The sequence below is a fragment of the Macaca nemestrina genome, chromosome 3, assembly GCF_043159975.1.
Source record: "Macaca nemestrina isolate mMacNem1 chromosome 3, mMacNem.hap1, whole genome shotgun sequence".
Taxonomy (NCBI): Eukaryota; Metazoa; Chordata; class Mammalia; order Primates; family Cercopithecidae; genus Macaca; species Macaca nemestrina.
The window spans coordinates 79,235,336-79,261,297 of NC_092127.1; the positions used below are offsets into that span (position 1 = coordinate 79,235,336).

Below are 25,962 nucleotides of genomic sequence, written 5' to 3' on the forward strand. Positions count from 1 at the left end.
CTTGCAGTATATATAGTAGATGCTGAGTTAATATCCTTAAGAGTTCAATGTTTTTACAAACTAAAAAGGCAAAGATTACTAACCCAATAGAAAAATGTGTAAAGTCTCTAAATAAACTATTCACAAAGAAGCATAAACAACCACAATAGATATTTGATCTCAGCGAGAAAAAAGAAATTGAAATTGAAATAATGAAGAAATGTTTGAGTACTTCTCTGACGGCCTGTGATTTGATAATGTCAGTGATTTCAATGGTGTGGGAAACAGACACTTTAATGCACTACTGGAGTCCAATCTTTCAGCTGAGAATAGTTTGAAAATACGTACTACAATTTTTAAATACACTTTGACTCAACAATCCTGTCTAGGGGTTTATCCTGAGAAAACAGGACATGTAGGCAAAGATGAACAAATTAGGATATTCACTGGAGCATTCTTTATAATATCAAAAATATGGAAGCAACCTCATTATTCATCAATAGGAACTTGGCTAAAGTAATGTGCTTCATCCTTATTAGAGAAAATTGTAAAGGGATGAAGTTGGTCTTTATCTACTGACATGGGATGATGCCCTCAATATATTGCTATTTTTTAAAAGCCAATTTCAGAACAACATGTAATTTCATCTCATTTAATGTAAAAAATGTTTATTTGAATTTAAAAGTCTAGAAAGCTGTATACAAATTACTAATTGTTATTATCTTTAGGAGAAGTGGCAGATGGAACAAATAAGAACTTTTGACTATATGCATTTCTAAGTTGCTTGAAAAAAATTCATACATTAAAAATCTCCAAACACAAAAAAGATGTTTCCATTTTGGAAAAACAAAACAAATACCTCCCGTCCGTGATACTGTAGCCCATGTCCCTGCGTTTGCACACTCCCAAGAATACATGGGCCCCTTGAAAAGGAAGTAGACCCTTCAAACAGCCTCACTGTGGGGCCTACAAGCTTAAGGGCTGAACCTGACAAAGGCTAATGCAGTGTATGGAATTATATCAAGCAAATATTTTTTGAGCTCTTTCTCTATGCTGTGTTCAGCTGTTAATTAATTATATAAAATTCATGGTTAGTAATTTTTGCATTACAAAGCAAACCAGTTGTATATAATTGGCTTAAAAAGGAGCCCAACATTATTTTTTCTTTTTCAGCCTCCAGTAATTACGAGTACATAAAGTATCTTCCCAGTGAATAGGTGAATCAATGAATGAACAAATCAAGGAATACAATCTATGCTGACTATAATGAGGCCTTGATTTTTTGATGAGGAAACAACTAATCCATTTTAACCTTCGATTATCCTTTATAAGGACTTTTTTGTGCCACCAAGTAAAAAATGATAATAATTTGGCTCAGACTAGTCAAAACTATGAGTGAATATCAGAACCATAAAACTGCATTCTCCAAATACTTTAGTTCCTTGGTCATTGTGGTAACACGTGTGAAACAACCACATGTTGTTTTAGTAAATCGACAGACGTGGTCATTTCCTTCCGAGAGTTTGGTCTCTAAAACGTGATCACAGTCAATAAACTTACAGCCATACATCAAGAAATCTATTTGAACTCCAAGAGATGACTACAGGGCCAGTTTATCAAGAAGCAGACTGTCTTGCAGGCATGCAATCATGCACACACAGACACACACATGTATTTTTAAAAGCCAAGATGTGGGACACACCTCTTGAGCAATGCTTTGAAAATGAAAACCCTAGATGTTCCATTTTACAAATGTGCACATTGCTAGAGTGAAATAAGATTCTGCCAAGGGTAAAATGATATCAGGATTGGCAGGGGTGTGTGGGCATGGGTGGGGTGTGATGGAGTCCTAAGGGAAGTTAACTCAACAAATGTTGAGTTTATAAGTATATCCCAGGGTTAAGGACTCCATTTGTCCAGAAGAAAGAGAATCAGCTGCTGTGTTTGGACATTGGCTATTAAATGGCATAGATTATGTTTAAGCAAATACCAAAATTGCCTGCCTGTCTGAAGTAGTCATATTCTGATAATACATGTGCACCATTAAATTAAAGATGCACCTTAATTACATTAATATCGAATTTCAATTTTTCAATTTTCACTACTTCTCCTTCAAAGTTAGTTTTTCTTTAACAAGCTAAGGACCCTGATCTAATCATGTTCATCAAGGTGCTGGTGCTTTTCTCCAGTACATGTTGAACATGTGGAACATGCTTATCAAAATCATAAGCATCGCCAACTGAACAAAAATAGTTTTATAACAGATTTCTATCTACAATTTAGAGATGAGGCTTGAGCAGGGTTTTTATTTCCTAACTTCATTTTAGTATTTGATCTACTATCCTTTTTTAATAATTTTTTTTTTACTTTGAAATAATTTCTAACTCACAGAAAAGTTGCAAGTGAGTTCCAAAATATCCTTTACCCAGATTCACCAGTTGTTAAGATTTTGCTACATTTACAATATTAATCTCTTGCTGTCTCCAAATATATACTAAAATGAAGTTGCATACATCATAATACATCAAAAAATCAAGGCCTCATTATAGTCAGCATAGATTGCATTTGCTCCTTTATTTTTTAATACTATGTGTGCCTCTCTTAAGAATATGAATATTGAATATTCCTTCATTATCTTACATAATCTCAGTTGTTAAATTCAAGAAATTTAGCATTGATATAATACTTTTACCTAATCAGTCATTCTTATGTTAATATTTTCCATTATCTCAATAATGTCCTTTTTACATTCTTCCCCTCCCATCCAGGTTAACATGTTACTTGTTATTTAGTCTTTAGTCTCCTTTAATCTGGAACAATTTCCCAGCCTTTTTAAAATGCTTAATGACACAGATATTTTTACAGAATACAGGCCAGTTATTTTTGAGAATTCTTCTCAATTTAAAAATGCAGTTCTGCTGTTACCTTAGTTTAGGTGTCGTTTTTAAGAAGTCTGATGGCAGCCTAATTTTCTTAATCTTATAACTAACCTGATATGTTTTGCTTGATCTTTTCTTTATCTTTAAAGACTGATAGTTTTATTCTTTCTCTGTTTGATGTCTTGCTTGTCTTTGTTTTAACCTGGGTTTTAGGAAGAGATGCATTATGTTCTCATTGTTTTAGTGTCTCTTACAGTGTCTTTCATTCTCTTTTTTTTCTAGCACTTTACTGTTGGGTCTATAATTTTTTTAATTTTTAATTTTTGTGGGTACATAGAGGGTGTGTGTATTTATAGGGTACATGAGATGCTTTGAATGCCTAATAATCACATCATGGAGAATGGGGCAACCATCCCTTCAGGGCATTTTTCCTTTGTGTTACAAACAGTCCAATTATACTTTTTTAGTTATTTCAAATGTACAATTAAATTATTATTGACTATAGTCACCCTGTTGTGCTTTCAAATAGTAGGTCTTTATTCAATCTAACTTTTTTTGTACCCATTAACCATCTCTACCTCTTTTCCATCCCCCCACTATGCTTCCCTGCCTCTGGTAACCATCCTTCTACTCTCTATGTCCACAAGTTCAATTGTTTTGATTTTTAAATCCCACAAATAAGTGAGAACATGTGATGTTTGTCTTTCTGTGTCTGGCTTATTTTTCTCAACATAATGATTTCCAGTTCCATCCATGCTGTTGCAAATGACAGGATCTCATTATTTTTATGGCCAAATAGTACTCTGTTATGTATATGTACATGTTCTTTGGTGTGGTCTATAATTTTTAAATAGTATTTTTGACTACCTCATATTACTTATACAGCAGGCAATTATTTTTTCCACTCTCCTATTCCTGACTTTCTTTTCTTCCCATTTTTTAGGTGCATTCTTTCCACTCTGTCAGTATGTATAAATAATGTATATATATTATTATTCTACCCAGATGACCACTCTTGTTTTAGTCTTGATCTACAATTAATTGTATTAAATGCTCAATGTCCATACTTTGGACTTAATTTTCTCCATTTTCCTTCCTTCTTCTCTCCTATTGTCATGTCTTTGAAGGGCATCATGCCTTCTCTAACTCCTTTTCCCCTAGTAGCAATGCTTTTCCAGGGCTTCCGACTCTGGTCCTCTCCCTTTCATGCCCCTTCCCTGTAGGCCATGCTACAGATTACCAAGTCTCAGGCATTTGTTCAGTATATTGGCACTGGTTTGGTTTTCACCTTCTGGGTGTAATTTTGTTTGTGCTTTGCGTATGTCCTAAGCTCTCCTCTTCTCTTTCTTATAGTCTCTCAAGCCTTCCTGCTCCTGCTCTCCATACCCACAGGCTTACAGCTATGGCAAAACATTTGTTGGAATCCCAGCACTTTGGGAGAATATGGGAGATATTCAAAGACACAGAAATGCCAGTTTTACCTAGAGAAATAAAATTGACTAGAGGGAGAATTATTTTATATCTTAAAAAATCGGCCGGGCGCGGTGGCTCAAGCCTGTAATCCCAGCACTTTGGGAGGCCGAGACGGGTGGATCACGAGGTCAGGAGATCGAGACCATCCTGGCTAACACAGTGAAACCCCGTTTCTACTAAAAAATACAAAAAAACTAGCCGGGCGAGATGGCGGGCGCCTGTAGTCCCAGCTACTCGGGAGGCTGAGGCAGGAGAATGGCCTGAACCCGGGAGGCGGAGCTTGCAGTGAGCTGAGATCCGGCCACTGCACTCCAGCAAGGGGGACAGAGACTCCGTCTCAAAAAAAAAAAAAATCATGGCATAGAATGTAAAAGTTATGTAATGTTTAAATAAGATAAAATTTATAGAAATGTCTCTCTTCTGGCAGCCACTTAGGACAGTTGTCCTGGTTTCTCCAGGTGTACGTGCTTATTTTCCCCTCCGTTAGGAATATTCAGTGAAAGTGTGAGAAGCACTGAAATGAGATACCCTGTCTACTTTCATGCCCTCTACAAAGTTGAGAAACCTCTATGTTCATCCAGCCATTGGTGAAAATGCTGAATAAAATAGGGTAAAGACACACTACTGGAGACTATAAAGCCATTAATAGACACTCTTGACAACAGACAATGCCATATTGCCCCATCATGTCATGAAGATACCAATTGCTAGCTATTTCAATTTGATTTTCAAGCAATCCATTGATCTATGTGCTTAGTAACCTCATAAAAAATAAATCAGATGAGTGTATCAAAGCTTGTCCTTACTTTACATTTGTTGGTTACTAATGACCTTAACATTCATTTCTGAATGCTCAAAAACTAGAGCATTTTTAACAATCTATTGTTAAATCTGCAGGTATGAGTCAAGTTGTCTATAATTTCCTGAATCCTTTCTGTTCCTCTCTTAAAAATAAAGATGAAATGTACCCATCTGTCTTCTTGTGGCACCTCTCCTATTTGCCATGACTTTTCAAAGGCTACCAAACAGTTTATAGCTGGAAATTCTATTTGCACCCTGGTACATAATTTATCTGGTCTCATTTTAAACACCTTGGAGTTAGCTTGCCAATCCCTCTTTTATCTTGGGCTGCAATTTCTACTTTTCATAGTTTATTCTCCATGTTCAATTTAAAACCCAATCTAGAAAAGAGAGGAGAAAAAAATAGGAATTGAATGATGCTGTCTCATCTCTGATATACCTTCTGTTATCATCTCTAGGAAGTAGACTTATTTCCTTGTTCTTTTTGAAATCGTGGATTGACAAAACTATAATTGAGTATGTGTGTATACATATGTGTATATATACACACAAGGGGTGTATATATATGTGTGTGTGTATATATACCGTGTATGTATATATGCCGTGTGTGTACATATGTGTGTATATATATGTGTATATGTATGTGTATATATATGCATGTGTAATATATGTGCATATATATATGTGTGTGTGTATATATGTACAGGGTACAAAGTGATGTTATGACATACGTATACAACATGAAATGATTAAATCAAGCTAATTGATATATCCATCACTTCAATACTTACCTTTTTTGTGGCAAGAACATTTAAAATTTATTGTCTTAGCAACTTTGAAATATACATTATTATTAAATATAGTTACCATGCTATACACTATATCTAAAATAATTCATTCCTCCTGTCTAACTGAAACTTTGTACCCTTATGAGCTCCCTTAGCTTATGATAATGAGCTCTCTTAGCTTTTCTTTGTTTGGGAAAGCTTTTATTTCTCCCTCATTTCTGCTGAGAAATCCACTGACATTGAGACTACCTTGCATGTGATATGGTTATCTTGTACTGCTCTCAGAATTTTTTATTTGTCTTTGATTTTTGATAGTTTTATTATTACGTGTCTTGGTTAACTCTTCCTTGAGTTCAAATTGATTGCAAACTCCTGCGCTTCCTATATCTAGATATTGGCATCTTTCCCCCCAAATTTGGGGAGTTTTCAGGCACTATTTCTTTAAATATGCTTTCTGACACTTTTTTTCTCTTTTCTTCTTGAATTCCTATTATATACATGTTAGTTCTATTGATGGTGTTGCATGATTCCTGTACGCATTCTTTATTCTTTTTTCTCCTCTGGCTGAATAATTTAAGATGTTCTGTCTTTGAGATCACTGGTTATTTCTTTGTCTTGACCGAGTTTGATGATGAATTCTTCTATGCAGTGTTTTCAGTCCAGTCATTGTATTCCTCATCTCTAGGATTTCTATTTTTTTTAAAGTACCTATTTCTTTATTTTTTTTGTCAAACCTCTCATTTTGTTCATGGGTTGTTTTCTAAATTTCATTTAATTTTCTGTCAATATATTCGTGTAGTTCACTGAGCTTCTTTAAAAGGATTATTCTGAGTTCTTTGTCATTTTATAGATCTTCCTTTCTTTATGGTCCATCATTGGAGCTTTATTAGTTTCTTTTGGAGGTGTCATGATTTTCCGATTCTTCATAATCCTTGTGTCCTGGGTTGGTGCCTGCATATTTGAGGAGACAGTCACCTCTTACAGTCTACAGGTGTTCTTTGGCAGGGATAGACTTTCACTATTTAATCTACCCTGTGATTATGGATAGGTCAGCTGGTAACGGCCACAGTAGGTAGAGCTTGCTGTTGGGTTCTCTGGTTGGCTGGGCCACTGCTGTTGCTTTGAGGTTGTGTGAAGCTGCTGGCTGGGCTCTGCTGTGAAGTGAGACCACTGGCTGGGCTCTGCTATCAGGTGAAGCTGATGGCCAAGCAATGTGATGGCCCCTGATCAGGCCAGGTCACAGGGTATATCCCTGGCTGGGTGGTATCACTGTTTGGGTTCCACAGCTGGGCAGGGCTGCAGGCTGGGTTTTGATGTTAGCAAAGTTGCCATTCGGGACAAATGGGACCACAGGCTATACGCCATAGAAATGCACAGTTGAGGCTTGCTGCCCTGCTTGGGTGGTGCCTTAATGTGGGCTCTGGGGCCAGATCAAGCCACTTTTTGGCCTCCCATGTCGGACAGGTTTGGCACCTGTGCTTTGAAGAAATGCAATGTTGTGGGCATCTCCCTGAATAGGCAGGGCCTTGAAATAGGCTCTGAGGCTGGGCTTGGATGCTGGATGTCTGGAGACTAAAGCCAGGTTGAACTTCCCACCATGCTTCTGGGAGTGATCAGTCCAGCTTTGGACGTGGGCTGTGCTATTGGCTGGTATCTCTGTCTGGGCAGGACTACAGAGCTACTGCCAAGATCTGCACACTGGTCACTGGGAGCTCTGTCTCCTTTTTTTGTTTCTAACTGACCCCAGACAGTCTAACCATGCCATTACTTCCAGTGTCCCCTATAAGGCAAGACTGGTCTGAGCTTCCTGGGATGCCCCTCAGAATGCTAGGGAAGCTGGATGTCTGTCTCTGTTGTTTTCCCATTTTAAAATCATGGGCCCCAGGCCCTCCCATGACTACAGCCACTACTACAAGTGCTTCGAGGACCTGCGGGACAAGATTCTTGGTGCCGTCAATGAGAACTCCAGGATTGTCCTGCAGATCAACAATGCCTGTCTGGCTGCAGATGACTTCCAAACCAAGTATGAGAGGGAGCAGACTCTGCTCATGAGTGTGGAGGCTGACATGATGGCCTGCACAGGGTGCTCATTTAGCTGACCCTGGCCAGGACCGACCTGGAGATGCAGACCGAAGGCCTGAAGGAAGAGCTGGCCTACCTGAAGAGAACCATGAGGGGGAAATTAATGTCCCGAGGGGCCAGATGGGAGGCCAGGTCAGTGTGGAAGTGGATTCGGCTCCAGGCGCTGATGCCACCAAGATCCTGAGTGACATGCAGAGCCAACATGAGGTGAAGGCCGAGCAGAACCAGAAGGATGCTGAATGCTGGTTCACCAGCCAGACTGAGGAACCGAACCAGGAGGTTGTTGGCCACACAAAGCAGCTCCAGATGTACAGGTCTGAGGTCACTGACCTGTGGCACACCCTCCAGATGTACAGGTCTGAGGTCACTGACCTGTGGCACACCCTCCAGGCATGAAAGCCACCTTGGAAGGCCACCAGCGCACTTTGGAGCTCAGCTGGTGCAGATCCAGGTGCCGATCAGCAGTATCGAAGCTCAGCTGGGCGATGTGCTAGCTGACAGTGAGAGGCAGAATCAGGAGTACCAGTGGCTCATGGACATCAAGTCACGGCTGGAGCAGGAGATCACCACCTACCTCAGCCTGCTTGAGGGCCAGGAAGATCACTACAACAACCTGTCCACCTCCAAGATCCTCTAAGGCGGCAGGCTCCTGGGCTTCTGCTTTCCTTTAAAGGGTGTCTCCTGGGTAGGAGGATGAGAAGGAAGGGACACTTACCTCTGGCTGTTCCACGATCTGCCAATAAAATTTTATGACCCAAGGAAAAACAAAATAGAATCATGGACCCGGGGGAATTCTGTGTGGCCCTGTGCCAACTTGGGGAAAAGGGAGGAGAGATGTGGTCAAAATAAGACCATTTCTCTTACCATTTTAATGTGGTTTTTATCCAGTTCTGTGGTCCACACTAGTGTCAGGCCCATTCCCAATTTAGGGGGTTTTTCACAAAAGTTCTTGTCTGTGGACAGTTGTTAGCTGGACATTTTGTTGAAGGGACATGAAGTCTGGGACCTCCCATTCAACATCTTGCTGTTGTCACTCTCCCCTCCTTGATCTTTTTGCCTAAAAAAGCATCTGTCTGATACAGTGGTTAATGGCTATAATCACAGCCCTTTGAGAGGTCAGGGTGAGGGGATAGGTTTAGGCCAGGAGGTTGAGGCTGCAGTGAGCCATGATCATGCCACTGCACTCCAGCCTGGGCAATACAGTGAGGCCCTATCTCTAGAAAAATAAATAAATAAAATAAAATAAAGCCTCATGGCTCCTTTTGGTCACCTTTACCTTTTTTTCCTCAAAAATAGGTCATCTTTACCTTCTTTTAAATCCTTAATTCATTTGGGTCTTACTTTATAGAACTTTTATAGTACATCTGCTACATTTCCCCATTCACCTTTGGTTACTCTCCCTTCTTATATTTTATAAACATGTCATTTGAAATTTGAGATTAATAGACAACCATTTGACTTTCCTGAGCTGTCTCCCATTTTATTTGAATTATTTCTTGGTTTTTAAAAATCTCTCTTCATTAACCATAATCTTATTTGAGACTCAATTTCATGAGTCAAAACTATTTTTTTCCTTGAATATTTTTAAAGTTTCCTCAAAGCCAGGGTATTTGCCTGACTCTATTCAGGGTTCCCTTTTCTGGCCATAAGAGCTTTGAATGCTCACAATTTTTCATACAGCATATTATTGATAATAGTCTCACAGGTGATATACTCTCACTGGTATACCACAATTTTCACAAAACTCAAATACATTTTTCCTGAAAATAAAACATTGTAATCATTTTTAGTTACCACATATATTGGCTACATATTAGTTAGGCTTGCTCTCTCCAATGTTTCTGGGGATACTGATAAACAAGCTATTGATTATGTGGCATTCCTTGCTACTTTTGCTAACACCAGTCTTTCTCTCTCACTTAAGAAAACATAGTTGTAAGAACATGAGAGCAATGATATCATCGAGATAACCTTGACTATACTCAAATGTATGTATTTTTAGAAGGCAGATCATGTGCAATTTTAGTGCTTTCACCATTAGTAATAAATTATTTGCAACACACCCCATGTGTCAAAACCAAGCTGAGAAATAATCCAGGTGCGTTCTCCTGAGGTTCGTATCCCCCTCCGCATCATCAACTAGCTTTTTCACTCCATCAAAATTAAGTCCAGGCTTCGCTTGATTTTCATTATGAGGACAGTGAGTAATTTATCTGATGAGGATGGTTCAAGTAAACTGCCTTGACAAATAACCTGCCTTTGTACAATTCAGGCACCTTTCCATATCCACCATTTGGCTCAGTAGTCTGTAACATTATACAGTCATATTATTTCTAATATTGGTAGTATTTTAGTATTCTGTTTCTATGGGCCTTTTAAATTCATGGCAATGAAATTGCATGACATCTATAGCAGAGTAAGGACATAAAACTTTTGTAACCATTTAAAGTAAGTTGATCTAAAATAAATTTAAGCTAAACACAAAATTGTCTGCAAAAGATATTTTTTTTAATTGACACAATGAATACTGAATTGAAAACTGTTAGCTCATTAGACAAAGCACTGAGTGATGAAAGCACCAAGGACAACCAGGCCTGAAAGAAAGGAAAAGAGATGGGATGAGAGGAGAGGAGAGAGGAGGGGAGGGGAGGAGACAAGAGAGGATGGGAGGGGAGGAATAAAGGAAAGGAATTAAAGGAAAAGAAAGAAAAAGAAAGGAAGGTGGGAGGGAAAGGAAAGGAAAGAAAATTATATAAGAAGGGGAATTGGAGGAGTTCTGAGAAGGCTATCCATTCATACAGATTATGCCTAAACTAGAATTATTTTTTCTTTTTAATTAAGAATGATTTAGAATGAACAATTTTTCCATTCTACAACTGCTTGTATTATAATTTCTAGAAAGTGGTACCTTAAAGTCCATCTGTTTCTTACACAAAATGTTGTATTTTCTTATTATTTTAAATTTAAAAATTATTAAATTTTCTACTTCAGGACTGCTGACACAGCTTTAGAAATCTATTCTATACTTCCAAATCTTCCTTGTAATGAGAATATAATCTTTAGCAAGATGGCAGCCACAACTCCCCCCGCTGCATGCTTGTGGCATCAAGAAAGGGAAGCGGTAGGAGGCCCAGAACACTAGCGGGACTTCTACCCATGTCAGGGTAGAGGTAAGAGAATCCAAGAAGGGGGTAGGTGAGACTGTAGACAGGAGTAAGGGAGAGTCACCAGAACAGGACCTCTCCACCCTCTTTGGGCGACCAGGTGAGAGGTGCCCGGCCAGCGAGTCCAGATACCCCAATCAGCATTGGGATGTCCTGCAGAAAGCATATTATGAAGGTAAGACAGGAATGAGAGGCATCCTTGGAACCACCTAGTGGGAGCTGAACTGCATCGGCAGAGGGGGTATGGCAAGTCCAGCATCCAGTTGAGCAATTAGGGGAGATCATGAGAGCAGGGTTCAGCCGTGGCTAGGGGGTAGTCTCACCATGGATGGGGGGCAGTCTCACCATGGATAGGGGGCAGTCTCACCATGGATATGTGGCAGTCTCACCAATGGCAAAGGAGGGGCAGTTGACAGTAACCAGGGCTTGACTGTGAAGAGTGGACAAGTGGCTGAAGGTTGGTGAAGGGATGCGCAGCAAGCCGGGCTTGGCCACTCAGTGGGTGAGCAAAATGACCCTGTTGTGGAAATTGTCAGTGACTTCAGTGCTGAGTAATCAGTGAATAGGTCTCAAGAAGTAACATCTTGATGTGAAATGTTGGGCCACCTGGAGCAGTGAAAGACAGCAAGAACATTGGGGCTTGGAAAATGGCTCTAGGGATATAAAAGGTGTTGAATGGACTTGGCAGTATCAGGCTTGGAGCTGCTTAATTGCAGAGCAGTGACAGGCCAGAATGGAAGAGGAGGACCAGGAGAACTCAGAACTAAGCAGTAATGTCTGCAGACACTATGCACTGGAGGATGTTGTAGATGCAAAAGTGTGATCTTGGAGGTGGTCCAGTGAAGCCAGAATTTCAGGTCTTGTCCATCCCAGATGGCTGCCCAGCACAACTGAGGTTTCCAGGAGGTGCAGGCCATAGAAACTGAGGTGGGGGTGGCCTACTAGGCAAATGCCAGGTAGCAATTAGTCGAGGTGGGTGGGCCAGTCTCCATGGCTATCCTGGGTATTAACGGTGAAGGTATCTTCCAGCAGGTAGAGAAGTCTATGTCTGGTCCAAGAGGGCCTGATGGGGCAGGGGCCCTTGTAATCCTGATATGAGGTGCACAGGCAGTGCCTGGGCCCAAAATGTGTCTGTCAGGTGAAGGTAGAGAAGCTTTTGTGTACAAGGTAGCTCCTCATAGACCAGATAGACTCAAGTTGGGGTTAAGGGCTATGAGTGTTGCCTCTGTCCTGTGAAGACGGAAGGTGTATAAACCCACTGGAGCACACCTAAATGTCTTAATAGCTCTCTTCCTTCCTTTGTGGTAGGTACATCATCCACTTTCAGTTCAGCCCTGGTTGTAAGGAGGCTCATGCTGGAGTGTGCTGCTTGCCAGGCCATAAACAGTCAATGCGACAGAGCACAGGAGTAGCTTCTGTCACGCCTGCCTGCTCTGGGCCCAGAGTCCCACCTGACTGTGCTTCCTGGATAAACTTGACAGGATCGTTAAGTAATGAAATCAATCTTCCCATCTTTGGAGATAGCTGCCAGCTGTTGTATTCTTGGCCTGTGAATTGTAGACCCTTCCTGTTCAGTATGCACAGTACAGCCAGGTGGCACCTTTCCTGTTGGGCCTCCGTATCAGGTGTTTGGGTGGGCTTCGAATTTCTGCCTGTGTCAAAGGGCTTACAGTAGTACCCCCTTATCCGACGTTTTGTTTTCCATGTTTTCAGATACCCAATTTCAACCACAGTCCGAAAATTTTTAATGGGAAATCTACAAATAAACAATTCATAAATTTTAAGTTGATCTTGGAGGTGGTCCAATCAAGCTAGAGTTTCAGGTTTTGTCCGTTTCATATGGCTGCCAAGCGCAAGTAGGGCTCTGAGTGTTTCCAGGAGGTGTGGCTGTGAGTGGCCTGATGAAATCTTTTGCCATCCTGCTCCATCCCACCCAGGATGTAAGCCACCCCTTTGTCTGGAGGATCCACACCATGCACTCCCCGCCCATCAGTCACTTAGGAGGCGCCACAGTTATCAGATGGACCGTCGTGGTATCATGGTGCTTGCATTCCAGTAATACTTATTTTACTTGACAGTGGTCCCAAAGCACAAGAATAGTGACTCAGGCAACTTGGATATGCCAAAGAGAAGCCGTCAACTGCTTCCTTTACATGAAAAGGTGAAAGTTCCTGACCTAATAAGGTAAAAAAAAACCCTCATATGCTGAGGTTTCTAAGATTTAAGGTAAGAATGCATCTTCTATCCATAAGAATTTCCTTAGTCTGTTTTCTGTGGTCATAACAGAATGGACAGGAGTAAGGGAGAGTCACCAGAACAGGACACTGAGTAATTTATAAAGAAGAGAGGTTTACTTTGGCTCACAATTCTGGAGGCCTAGGAGTCAAAGATCTGCCCACTATATCTGACCAGCTTCCAGTGAGGCCTCTGCCATGTCACAGCATGGCAGAGACGTGGAAAAGGAAGCGGAGTGTGCCAAAGGGAGCCAAGACAAGGAGGAACCTCACTTTGTAACAACCAACTCTGATGGTTACTAACCCAGTCCTGCTAGAGAGAGTGCTTGCTTTGGGATCTGGGATTCGTTCTTCCTCACCCTAGCTGTTTCTGGAGGTGGCAGCTGCTTTCTTAACTGTGGCCAAGAGGTGACTGGCAATGCCTGTGGTGCCACTGGGGGTAATCTGGCACACTCAGGATGATCACGCAGCAGCTCACAGGCCTCCAGGGCAGCCAGGTGCAGAATGGCAACTCTGAGGTGAGGGAGCCCCGTGATTTGGATGTGCTGCGCATGGGCTGCTGCCAGCAGCACCCAGTAGGCATTGTAGGGGTGGTAAAGCCCTGGGGAAGCCGCACTGTCTCACTGGGAGCGTGCAGAGGAACAGAGAGAGCAGCAACAGGCCTGTTGGTGATTTGGTGGCTTTGCTAACAGCGTTAGACCAGGGGTCTGTTGGAGAAGTCTCTTTCCCCGGTTGGCGGGCAACAGATAAGCTTTCTGTGGAGAAGCTGTACTTGGGCCTTCTTGGTCTGTGGGGTCATGATGCCAGGACCTTTGGGGACGGGGAGCTCCTCTCCCATAGCTGAGGCTAGAGACACACCAGTTGGTGGGTGGCTCTTCAAGCCCAGGGTGTCCCCCAGCTTACAGCATTCCTACCACCCTCCTCCTAGGAGCCCACCTTCCTGTGGGACCAGAGTAGTCTTAAAAGTAATTTTGGCAAATTTTGCCTGGTGTCTACCTCCAAAACAGAGGCATGAAGTGAAGGTAGAAGGCAGCAACAGATGTGAAAATAGAACAAAAACTGCCAGACCCACTGTAGAGTGTTCCTCAGATCTCAACCAATCTCTCGATCACAGCCAGGCCCTGGCCACTCTCCCTTGATACTCCTATAGAAATGGGTGTCGTCACTCATTGACTTACTTAAATTTCATCCTCTTACAAGGAAAGCAGGAGTTGGCTGGTGTCATGGGCCGGATATAGTCAGAGGTCAGATGACCAACTGACTAGGAGGGCTTCTATTTGAGGACAATTCTCAGAGTTTGGGAGATCTTTCCCATTTCTTATACATGTATTCAGTCTGGGTCAATTACCAAGTGTTTCTTTCATAGAGCAGGTTTAATCTAGTAAGGGTAGGCTTTGTTCTAAGATTTATGAAAGTTGCATCTGTGCTGAGGTGGCCTTGTCTCCTGGAAATCACTGGGCCAGGTTGCATCCTGCTAAGTTGCATGTAATATCAGCCCTGTGAGATGCTTGAGTGGGTCTTATCACTATCATTAATCTTAAAGCCACAAGATGTCTCTTATAGTACACTACAGTTATTAAAATATTCCCTTTCTAAAAAAACTAAATTTTATTTATGAACTCCTTTCCTATGTATTTAAGTTCCCCGATGTTTTTAACCTAGGAAAAGAGTCTAACCAAATGAATCTACTGAGGCTTCCCTTTCAAAATCCTCAACTATCCTTTGGGGTTCTAAAACAGACTTTCAAAGGGCAGTAAGTAATTTCAAAAGCTTTTTCTGTTGAGAAATCAAAAGATAATATGGCAGAAGACAAACTGCTTGGCTTGTGATTCTTTGGCCACTTGTATATCTTCTGACAAAGCAGAAGAAAGAAGGAATGAAGGAAGGAAAGGGAGGGAAGACCAGGAAGGAAGAAAGAAGAGGGAAAATAAGAGCAAATAGCAAAATATTAAAAGACTGATTTAAAGTTATTTTTAAATATCCATATTATCTGTCAGCAGATGTGTTTCAATGCAACAGTTACCATTTTTAAAGAAATGGGTCTATTTGTCATAATCCTCTTTGTATACTTACTTTTACTAATACCTATATTTCTAAAGAAAAGCAAACATTTTTCTTACATGCAATATGAACACAACTCTATAGTATTACAATGTATAATGGTATGAAGAGACAGAGCCCTCCCTCCCCCATGAGTTAGATTTAACCTTAGTGAACAAAAAATCCTTTGTGATCCCACACTCTCCATTAGGCAACGTCAGAAAACGTCCACAGAAAATGCCATAATGCACTTCGAACATGAATAAACATCAAGGCTTAGCTGGCTTTGCTAATGTTTCCTCGTTACTCAAAAAACTGTATTTTTAAATACAGAGTTCATTTGCTACTTTCATATGAACTTATTTTTAAGAACTAAAACAGTACCCTAAAAAGTAATAATTTAGTAAGCAACACTCTAAAAATTATTTCTGTAGACCTTTTCCACACAAGAAAAAAAATCAACGTTATTTGTCTTTTCAGTTCAGAGGTCTCATGCTATTTTTTAAACACACTTAAAAGCATTCCATTTTGATTTTCACACACAATGTGAAAGTCTGTCCAAAAGTCATCCAAACCTAGGGTCAATTATACCCTTACATGCTAATTTTGTAGCTCACATGCACCTGAGCTGCACAACCTTAGCAATAATGCTCTGGTCTGGAACTTTCACTTTTAAAAGTCACCTGAGATTCCACACTTGACCTCGAACAAAGCAGCAATTTTTCTGAGTCATCCCTGTGACTTCGTGTCCAGAGCTCACCTACACTTTGAGACCTGGGAAACAGGGTCTCAAATTGGATATAAGTCTCTTTTGCCAAATCATCTTCCCAAAAAGGTTCTGACTTACATTGCAGTTTGCAAACTTTGTACAACAAGAAACAAATCAATAGTAAGACAACAACACAGGCAGTACTGGTCACCACGAGAAGGAGAGACCATTGAGAATCATCTCCTTCTACTGTTTCGGTAGAAAAGGTGATGCATTGGTCTTTCTGGGGAGGCACTCCTTTTGGACAGACACAGGCCATGTATTGCCCACCAGGTTCCAAGCCATCTATGGTTACTTGGTTCTTGCTGGAGTCTGCATTCAACAGCAGCAGGTCCTTCCCACCATACTTGGAATACAACACAGTCACTGCAGAGTTATGTGTGGTGTTGATCATATTCCACGTCAATGTCACACTCTCTTTAGTCTCGCTGACCACCCTGAGGTTTTCTATTGTGGCATTTGTCTCCGTAAGCATTGTGTGATCCAACAATGCCAGCTCTTCTTTCTTCCTTGTGCTGGCTGGAGGAAGCTTACTTCCACTCTTTGCTGCCTTTAAATTTCTTTTCCCATCTGGGTGGAGCTGGAATGATTGCTTGTTGGCCATGGTGGTGGCTGAGATGCTTGTGCTCAGAGTTGTGATTGAAGAAACAGTGGAGGAGAAGAAAGGAGATAAAGAGAAGGAAGCAGTAGAGGGAGGAGACAAAGTAGAAGCAGAAAAAGAAGATGTAGGGGAGAAGGAAGAGGACCAAGGATATGATGATGTGCTAGATGTAGATCTTCCAGATCCCGGCTGGGCATCCCACTCAGGATGATATCCAGGTCTTTCAGAAGTGTCTGGTGGTATCGGAGTTGTGGTAATGCCAAGCACTGTCACAGTAACCACAGCTTCTGACATCCCAGCCAGATTTTTGGCCTTACACTTGTAATCCCCAGCGTCTTTGGAAGAAATGCCTGTCAAGCTCATTATGGACCATCTGACTCCTTCCTCTGGAGATTCTTGTATTACTGGAAGAAAACAAATGTATACTCTGTGAGGAACAAAAGGAAAATTCAAGCAACCATGCCAACTGAGGAGGAAACAACTATCCGCTCTACATGCATCTCTCACAGAAACCGAGAGGGAAATGGCACCCTGCAAGTCTCTGACAGTGGGCGATGGTTCTGCAAACTGCTTACATCAAGGTCTAGGAGCTGCCAGGTGTTGTGAGGTCTGTATAGGGAACAGTATTTTTAAAAAATAAAAGGCTGAGAATCAGGAGACTTGGGTTTTGAAACTTTTGCCCACTAAATAGCATGTGGTTGTGAATAAGTCAATTCCTGTCTTTAGGCCTCTGTTTCTGCATTTATAAGAGGATGAGATAAAGTAATCTCAAAGGTCCCTTTCAGTTTTAAGTCACTGCGATTCTATAGAATGTTTATCATATGACCTTACATAAGTATTGCTTATGATATGTTTTCACAGTAATAAAATGCATATATCCTTCTAGCCAGAGGTACAGCAGATCATTTTCTGGCATGGCAGAGTCATCATTTGTATTTGGAATGATTTATTTTATATTTAACTTAGATAAACTAGCAAATCATGGATTCTTCTGTTTACAGAATAACATAAAATTTTTTTAAAAATCAGAATTTTGCTATCCTAAACTCTGATATCTGGGTATATTTTCATTCTGTCTTGATTTCAGAAGCTTTTCAAAGAATAATAATGCACAGAACAATATCCCAGTAACCCAAAACTTAACTCACAAGCTGAAACTGTGGACCATTGACTATCTATATATAGGAACATTAGACCTTAACTTCTTTATTTCCACCAGGTTTCATTATTTCAACCTGAATTTTAGTTTAATTTTGAAGAGTTTTAAAAATATATCACTTTGGCCGGGCGCGGTGGCTCACGCCTGTAATCCCAGCACTTTGGGAGGCCGAGGCGGGCGGATCACAAGGTCAGGAGATCGAGACCATGGTGAAACCCCGTCTCTACTAAAAATACAAAAAAAAAATGAGCCGGGCGCGGTGGCGGGCGCCTGTAGTTCCAGCTACTCGGGAGGCTGAGGCAGGAGAATGGCGTGAACCCGGGAGGCGGAGCTTGCAGTGAGCCAGGATAGCGCCACTGCACTCCAGCTTGGGCGACAGAGCGAGACTCCGTCTCAAAAAAAAAAAAAAAATATATATATATATATATATATATATATCACTTTAATTGTCAGAATAACACTCTTGAAACTGGGTACAAAGCATGCATATTGTCACACTAGAATCTGAAAAGTCTATATAATCAATATTTCTAAAAATTATACTTTTTGATTCATAATAAGGTCTCTATGTAATTTATTATTTAAATAATTATTCAAAAATGAGAGACTTGTACAAAAGCCTCACTCCACCCGGCGTTTTTGTTGTCGTCGTTGTTGTTGTTTTTTGGAGACGGAGTCTTACTCTGTCACCCAGGCTGGAGTACAGTGGTGCAATCTTGACTCACTGCAACCTCTGCCCCTCAGGTTCAAGCGATTCTCCTGCCTCAGCCTCCTGAGTAGCTGGGATTACAGGTGCGCACTACCAAGCCCGGCTACTTTTTGTATTTTTAGTAGAGATGGAGTTTCACCATGTTGGCCAGGCTGGTCACAAACTCCTGACCTCAGGTGATCTGCCCACTTCGGCCTCCCAAAGTGCTGGGATTAGAGGCGTGAGCCACTGCACCCGACCAGCAAAAGGCCATTTTTAAAAAATTGTAATAGTTGTATATTTTGAAGTGAGCTGTATCCAAGATGATGAAGCAAGACAAAGGCCTTGTCTGCCATTGATCCATTCACTGCATTGTTTCATTCTACCTAAGAAAAAGTTTAGATTGTCTAATTTTATCTAGGTAGTTAGATAAACTGAGGAGAATACTAACCAATAAAATGTACCTTTAAAATCCCTTGCACCCAATAATCTTGAAATATTTTATTAGTGTTAACTAGCTAATTTCAAATAACACAAAACATGATGTTAACTTCAGAGCTTAGTAAACTCCTTTGATCATGGGGCTGAATTAAGAAAATACCTGTATAATTAACTGGCGAGCTGTCAGATCTGGTCCATGTGAGCTGTGGGGTGGGGAAGCCAGTGGCATCACACCGCAGTAGAACATTACTGCCGAGAGCAGACATGATTTTGGTGGCTGAGGTCATCACTGATGGTTTCAGACAATGTTCCAATTCAGCCCGCTGAAACAAAATTCCTGTGAGGCGTTCAGGTTCACTGCAAGTCATCAGTGGATCCAGAAGCACTATAGCAGAGTCAACAACCTTTGACAACTCGATCATTTTGGAAATACGACAGTCACAGAACCAAGGATTGTCCTGTAGACCTAAAACAGAAGGCGGGAAAGGTTGACAAAGATAATTCTGATGACTCAGTTTATATCCTACCTCTTGAGGAGGTAGGGATCTACACTATCTCCCTAAAAACAGAAGTGCTTTGAGGGATGAAGCAGAGTCACCTTTATGTCAGTTTGCTCTGCAATCCAGCAATCTCGATGAATATATCCTGTCCATTAGTTCAGATCATTAATAATCATGGCTAATACTTATTGAGCATTTACTCTGCTAGATTATCTTCTAAGCACTTACCTGTATTATCACATGTAATCCCAATAATCCTATGAGAAAAATGGTATTATTATCCCTATGTTAATGATGAAGCTCAGACTTCATCTATCCCTATGTTAAAGATGAGGCCTCAGAGGGGCCCAATAACTTGGCCAAGGTCACAAAGCTAATTAGTATCAGAGCTAAAACTTTAATCCAGGTACCACAGAATGCCACAATACAGTAATAAAGATCTTTCAAAGGTGTTATGAAAGTACCTACAGTATTGTAAGTGTTATAGGGTGCTCAGAGGCACCAAATTCAGCCTGGAATAGGTTATGGTTTTATGTGATTTGAAGGTGTATTGAGGTAATGCAAGCTTTGTGTGGCAAAAAATACAGAGTGAGATGCTGGCAATGGCGGGAGAGAAGCCTAAAAAGCTGGTGGAAGCAAGAACGTGGCTTGGCATGAATGTCATATGTGGTGACCATGAAGGTGACTTGCTCAATACTCCTTCAAGAGAGAATCAGCTGCAAGCAACGCGGTTAGCGGACAGCTTCCGGTTGCAAGCATCTTCAGGATGTCTCACTTTCAGAATTGTTAGCAGAAGCCTTTGGGCCTTCAAGGAGGCTATCAGTGACAGCTTGAAGAAAAGTGAGTAAAATGTTGCTGGAAACTAGAGGAAAGAGGATCTTTGCTATGGAGTAGCAAAAAGTTTAGCAGCACTGTCACCTGTGGTCCACATGGAAAGTCAAAAACATATTCAATGCAATGTGGTCTACCTAAGGATATTTCCACAAAGACTGTTCAAACTACTCCCTGGTGTGTTTCAGGTAATAAAATATAAAGGAGAGGCAAAGTTAAAGAAGAACTGTTAAATATAAAAGAACCGAAACTTGTTGAGTTCAATTAAAAAATTGTTTCTTATTCTCGGCCTCTCCAAAATTCTCAAATTAAGATAGAACTTCAGAGCAAACATCAAATCCAGGTGGGACCATAAAATTTTGTACTAAAATCTCAGAAGGATCTAAAATGGAGCTTTAGAGCATTCTGTCAGGCAAAAGTCTCTCTAGGATCTTAGGAGTGATGTTCCATAACAGCCTCATATAAAGCCCAAGACAGAAAAAAATTTATCACAGAGATTTGTGGTTATAGCTTTTTACTAATGGAGTGGATTATAAATTGAGAAGAAAAGACAGAACTGCAATTTTACAAATTCTAACCATGGTGGAAATGTAACTGTTAGTTCATAAATTCTAGATTTTTATTACACTTTTTAAAAATTATAATAGCAAGTCATGACTGGCTCATATTTTTCTGCCAGTATTGGTAAAAGTTTACTTTTTCATCTCCTGTTTTAGAAGTACGCTTTTCTTCCATGGGTGAATAACTTTAAACTTTTCCTCTTATATTTAATGTTGTTAATCTATACCTAGTTATTGAACCAATATTAATTTGAATTCTATTCTCTTAACTGTTGATTCTTTCATCCAATATTATGTGATAAGCAGACTTTCTGGCTTATTTTATATTGCTATGACTACGTGTGGCTCTGGAACTTAATGTCTGGGCTGAAATCTCGGTTCTATCAAGCTTCACTCCCACGAGTAGATATCTATAATAACAACCCCTCTCAGCCTCATCTATAGAATGCAGTAGTTCTTTCATAGAGTTGCATGAATTTTTAATTACATAATTCATGGAAATTACCTTGAACAATGGTTTATTCACAGTAGAATCTCTGTGACCTTTAAACTTTCTTGCTGAACACAGTACTTAAAATCTTTTATAAAATATAGTCATTTCAATCTCTGAATAAGTAACAAATTTCATACACATAAAACATATTCCCTATACTAGAGTCCATATTTTCTTGATCTTAACAAAAGAAACTAAATGTAATACAATCTGTACGTCTACTAAGAATTCAAAACAAGTACATAAGTAATGGTGGAGATATGATCTGATAGATACCAAAACACCTATAATAATGCAGTCAGTTCATAGACATTCAAAAACCCACTTCACCACCAGATACCACATTAGATATTCAGTCATTATTGTTCATATTAGTTGACCTGATATGTGAAGGCCAGATTTAAATATATGAAAGAGAAATTTTAAAAGTAACAGGAAATGACATTCTCACCAACTTTACTGTGCCTGGTTTCCTGATGAGGCTCAACCATTAATTAATTCTGTGACCTGGATGATGCAACCTTGCTGAGCCTCAGTTTTCTCTTCAGCAAAATGGGAGAGTTCACTAGATACATGCTAGAGTTTTTTATACCCGTAATGTTCTATCTGCCTATAAAATAAAAATAATGATCATAGACTAAAAGAAACCATAGATGGAACAACAAACTAACACTAAAATCCATCATCACTCAGTAAAAAGCAGAAGAATATGATAGAATACCTAATTTGTAACATTTTTATCTCTATTGATTGAGGTGCTAAAGATAATCTGTGGATCTAGACTCTCCTAATAGTGCTTATTTTTAAACGTTAAATCTTTCAAATTTGTGACTTTTCTATGTCTACACTGATACACAGTTCAAATGTGAATATCATACAAAGTGAAGCTAGTTTATCAACTATGACTATAATACAGACTAAAAGTAGTCAATTCTCATTTTATAAACAATATAACTGGTTTTACTTATTAAAATTGAGGGGAGGGGGAATCACTAACCTCTTCCAAAGGCCGAAATCCCTTCAGTAGTTTATTTTACTTTGTACATGTACTTTTTACATTAACCAGTTTTGCTTATATACATGTAAATGTTATTATAAAGAACTAAATTTGGAATTAGATTGTTTGACTGTGACCCACACGATTTAACAAATTAATCAGGTCAGTTTGTGTGTAACGTGCCAATAACCTCTACAAAAACTTATAAAAGATTAAAAATGTTGTTATCAATTGGTATTGTCAGAATTGTGAGCTGTAGTTTGCAAGAAATCAATGAAATAATATATGGCTTGCCTCTCACAAGTAATAAAATCTCAAAATGAGGATCCAATCATGTGTCTGCTCCCTGAGCGAGAGAAAACCAGCGAAGAGAAGAGCACAGGACGCACCCTGGCAAGTGTCCTCTAGGGCAAAGGGATGTTATCATGGTGCCTAAGAGGAGGAGAGGGGATATTTTAAATTAGATAAAAACAATCAAAAAATTTAGAAAGGAACATGTAAACACCCACCTTAATATAGTAAGAATTCATAAATAGAATGATACTAAAACACTTACATTGAAATAAAAGGTTACTTATATTTTATATCTATAAAATTTGTGTCAATATTCTATATATGAAAGCTATGTTCATCATAGCTATCTGATTTGATTTTAAGATTAATTTCTAAATCTGCCAGCACATCAAATTTATTCAGTCATATAATATGTATAGACTATTTCATATTTTGAAAACACTTCAACTTATGCCAGATTTTTTTCTTTATATAATACTAGCAATGCAAGTTACAAGTTGCTGATTGCTTCCTATGTGGCAAAGACTGCTTGTCCAAAACTGCAGAGGCTCTGAGATTTGACCCTACTTTAGGGTGACCAACCTATTCCAGTTTGCCAGCAACTCATTTCAGTTTGCCCAGGACTTTCTTGCTTTTAGCACTGAGAGGTCCACATCCTGGGAAACTCCTCAGATACAGGCAAGTTTGCCTGCCATCATTTTATGGATGTTGGTAGAAGACACAAGACTCCTGCTCAGGGTTGAAGGAGTTCATTGCTCACAGTACTGAAGGGAGACATCTTTATTATACTGGGTAGTAAGCATACTTACCCTTTGCTCTGGAAGGAGATATATTTCAACCTCCAAAGCTGTTCTCTTGAAAACAGCTTGAAAAGGTAATGCAGAATAAAAGGTAATCCTTGAAAAGGTAGTGCAGGATAAAAGGTAATCAATGTCTGCCTCTGCTCACAAGACACGCAGAGATTCAGGAGATCAAAGAACAGCACTAAGCGTCTGAAGGATGGTCTGACTCAATCCTCACAAAAGCATGGGATAGGTAGTACTATTATCATCCCCATTTTAAAGATGAGAAAACCAAGGTTCAGGAAGCTTAAGGAATATGCCCAAGGTCACACAATTGGACAGCCAGGATTTGAACTTCAGCATCCTGATCTTGAACCACCATGCTGGTTAAAGCTCTTAACCACCCACCACAGTGGTTAAAGGTCTTAACCGCCATGTTATGCCTTATACCATACCTCTGGCATCTGGTATTATTCTTCCAATTTTACACCAAAGGAAACCAAAGCACAAAGATATTACTACCTTGACTTTGTAAATGGCTTAGAATCCTACATCCCAGATTTTTTTAGCATCATAATCTAACACCCTTTCTATCATAACTCATCTCTTTGCCATCTAAAAACATTTAGAGTCACAGTAGCAGTCATAAGTGCTATTATCTACAAATAAAAAAATGTCCAGGCACAATGGCTCACACCTGTAATCCCAACACTTTGTGAGGCTAGGTGGGAAGACTGCTTGAGGTCAGGAGCTCAAGGCCAGCTTGTGCAACATGGCGAGATTCTGTCTCTACAAAAAATACAAAAATTAGCCAGGTATGGTGGTGGCACTTGCCTGTTGTCCCAGCAACCCAGGAGGCTGAATTGGGAGGATCAACTGAGACCAGGAGGTTGAGGCTGCAGTAAGCTGTGATTACGCCACTGCACTCCAGCCTGGGTGACAAAGTGAGATACTCTTTCAAACTAAAATAAACTAAAAATTTTAAAATGTTAAAGCAGCACTATCTGTAGTATAAATGTTTGCATAGGGAAAGATTCAAGAGCTGTAATGTTAACAATTTATTTCATGCTTTGAAATTATTAAAAAATGTATTAATGGTGAAAGAAAATTCTTTAAAAAACTAATTTAACTGGTTATATATAAAAGTTATGTAAATATTTTTAAATCCCTCAAAAATAAAATGCCTATTTACTCCAGCTTGAAACATCTAAGGTCAAAGGTACAAATTTTAAAACCTGAATAAAAATCGTGATTCAAGAACTGAATACATTTAAGTGTTTTTTTCTTCTGAGGACAAAGGTAAGAGAACTCTCTCAAGTTAAACTGTTACTTGTACTGCATTCCTTCAAGGCAACACATCAACTAAAATTACACTAATTTGCATTAATTAGTTGACTTTATATAACTATTCTTGGATGGGCCAAGTGAACTTTATCCTTTCTAAAAGAATAATATTTATATGCATCAGAATAGTTGGACTAAATGTGCTATTTTTGTGTGAAAAGTGAGCAATAAATTTTTGTACAAAGGTTATTCTGAGGACTATAAGCCCTTGAAGACAAAGACTATGCCTACTCAGCTTTGTGGAGACAACAGTGTTTAACAATTCAGTGAGGAAAGGAACGTCTTTTTAATGAATGGTGCTGGAACAAGTGGACACATATTCACAAGCATGTAAACCTCAACCCCTACTTTACACAATACAAAAACTATTTTGAGATAGATAACAGCTATAAGCTTAAGAGCTAAGAATATACAGCTAAAAATTGAGTATAAAGGCTAAAACAATAAGAAAATATCATATCTGTGATTTTGAGGTAGGCAAGTATTTTTTAGATGATACACAGAAAGCACTAACTATAAAAGAAAAAAACTAATGAATCAAATGTCATCAAAATGTAAACCTTTTTTACCAAAGACACCAGGAAAAAATAAATAGGTAAGTCAGCCTTGGAGAAAATATTCACAATGCATATAACAGACAAAAGACTTATATTCAATAAAGAAAAGACAAATAACCCTTAAAAACTGAGCAAAAGATAGTTCATAAAGGAAGATATACAGTGACCCATAAGCAAATGAAAATCTGGCTAACGCCATTAATAATTAGGGAAACAGAAATTAAAAATCACATTGTGATACTGCTTCCTCATGAAAAAGACCAACATCATCAACTGTTGGTGAGGATACGGAGCAACCAGACTGTCATGCAGTGCTAATAGGAATGTATAATGTTATACAGCCTCTTTGGAAAATGGGCAGTTTCCTTAAAAGTTATACATATAGCCATTATTTTTTTCCTTTTTTTTTTCCACCCAGGATGGAGTGCAGTGACGTGATCTCAATTCACTGCAACATCCGCCTCCCAGGTTTTTCCTACCTCAGCCTCCTGAGTAGCTGGGACTAT

The 25,962-nt window shown here is 39.6% G+C and overlaps 1 protein-coding gene, 1 long non-coding RNA gene and 1 pseudogene across 13 annotated transcripts in view; 2 read left to right on the plus strand and 1 right to left on the minus strand.

Annotated features, from left to right (window-relative positions):
- The window catches only part of LOC105486259 (uncharacterized), an 83,296-nt gene that overhangs the window by 9,957 nt on the left and 47,377 nt on the right, over positions 1-25,962 (plus strand). For 2 of the 12 annotated variants that reach the window (XR_011621095.1, XR_011621100.1), the window contains exon 2: positions 13,245-13,350. The exons of 9 other annotated variants lie outside the window; for them this stretch is intronic. This is a non-coding gene — a long non-coding RNA (uncharacterized lncRNA). Of the gene's footprint in view, positions 1-13,244; positions 13,393-25,962 lie in introns of all 12 variants that reach the window. One more of the 12 variants, XR_011621096.1, reaches the window with a different exon arrangement.
- LOC139362180 (keratin, type I cytoskeletal 19 pseudogene) lies at positions 7,329-9,209 on the plus strand (annotated as a pseudogene).
- LOC105486261 (leucine rich repeat, Ig-like and transmembrane domains 3) overlaps positions 13,728-25,962 on the minus strand; it is a 29,062-nt gene continuing 16,827 nt past the window's right edge. The window contains exons 3-4 of the mRNA XM_011749031.2: positions 19,259-19,564; positions 13,728-17,214 (exon numbers count right to left, since the gene is read on the minus strand). Coding sequence (XP_011747333.1) covers positions 16,079-17,214; positions 19,259-19,564 — 1,442 coding nt within the window. The 3' untranslated portion in view covers positions 13,728-16,078. The remainder of the gene's footprint in view (positions 17,215-19,258; positions 19,565-25,962) is intronic.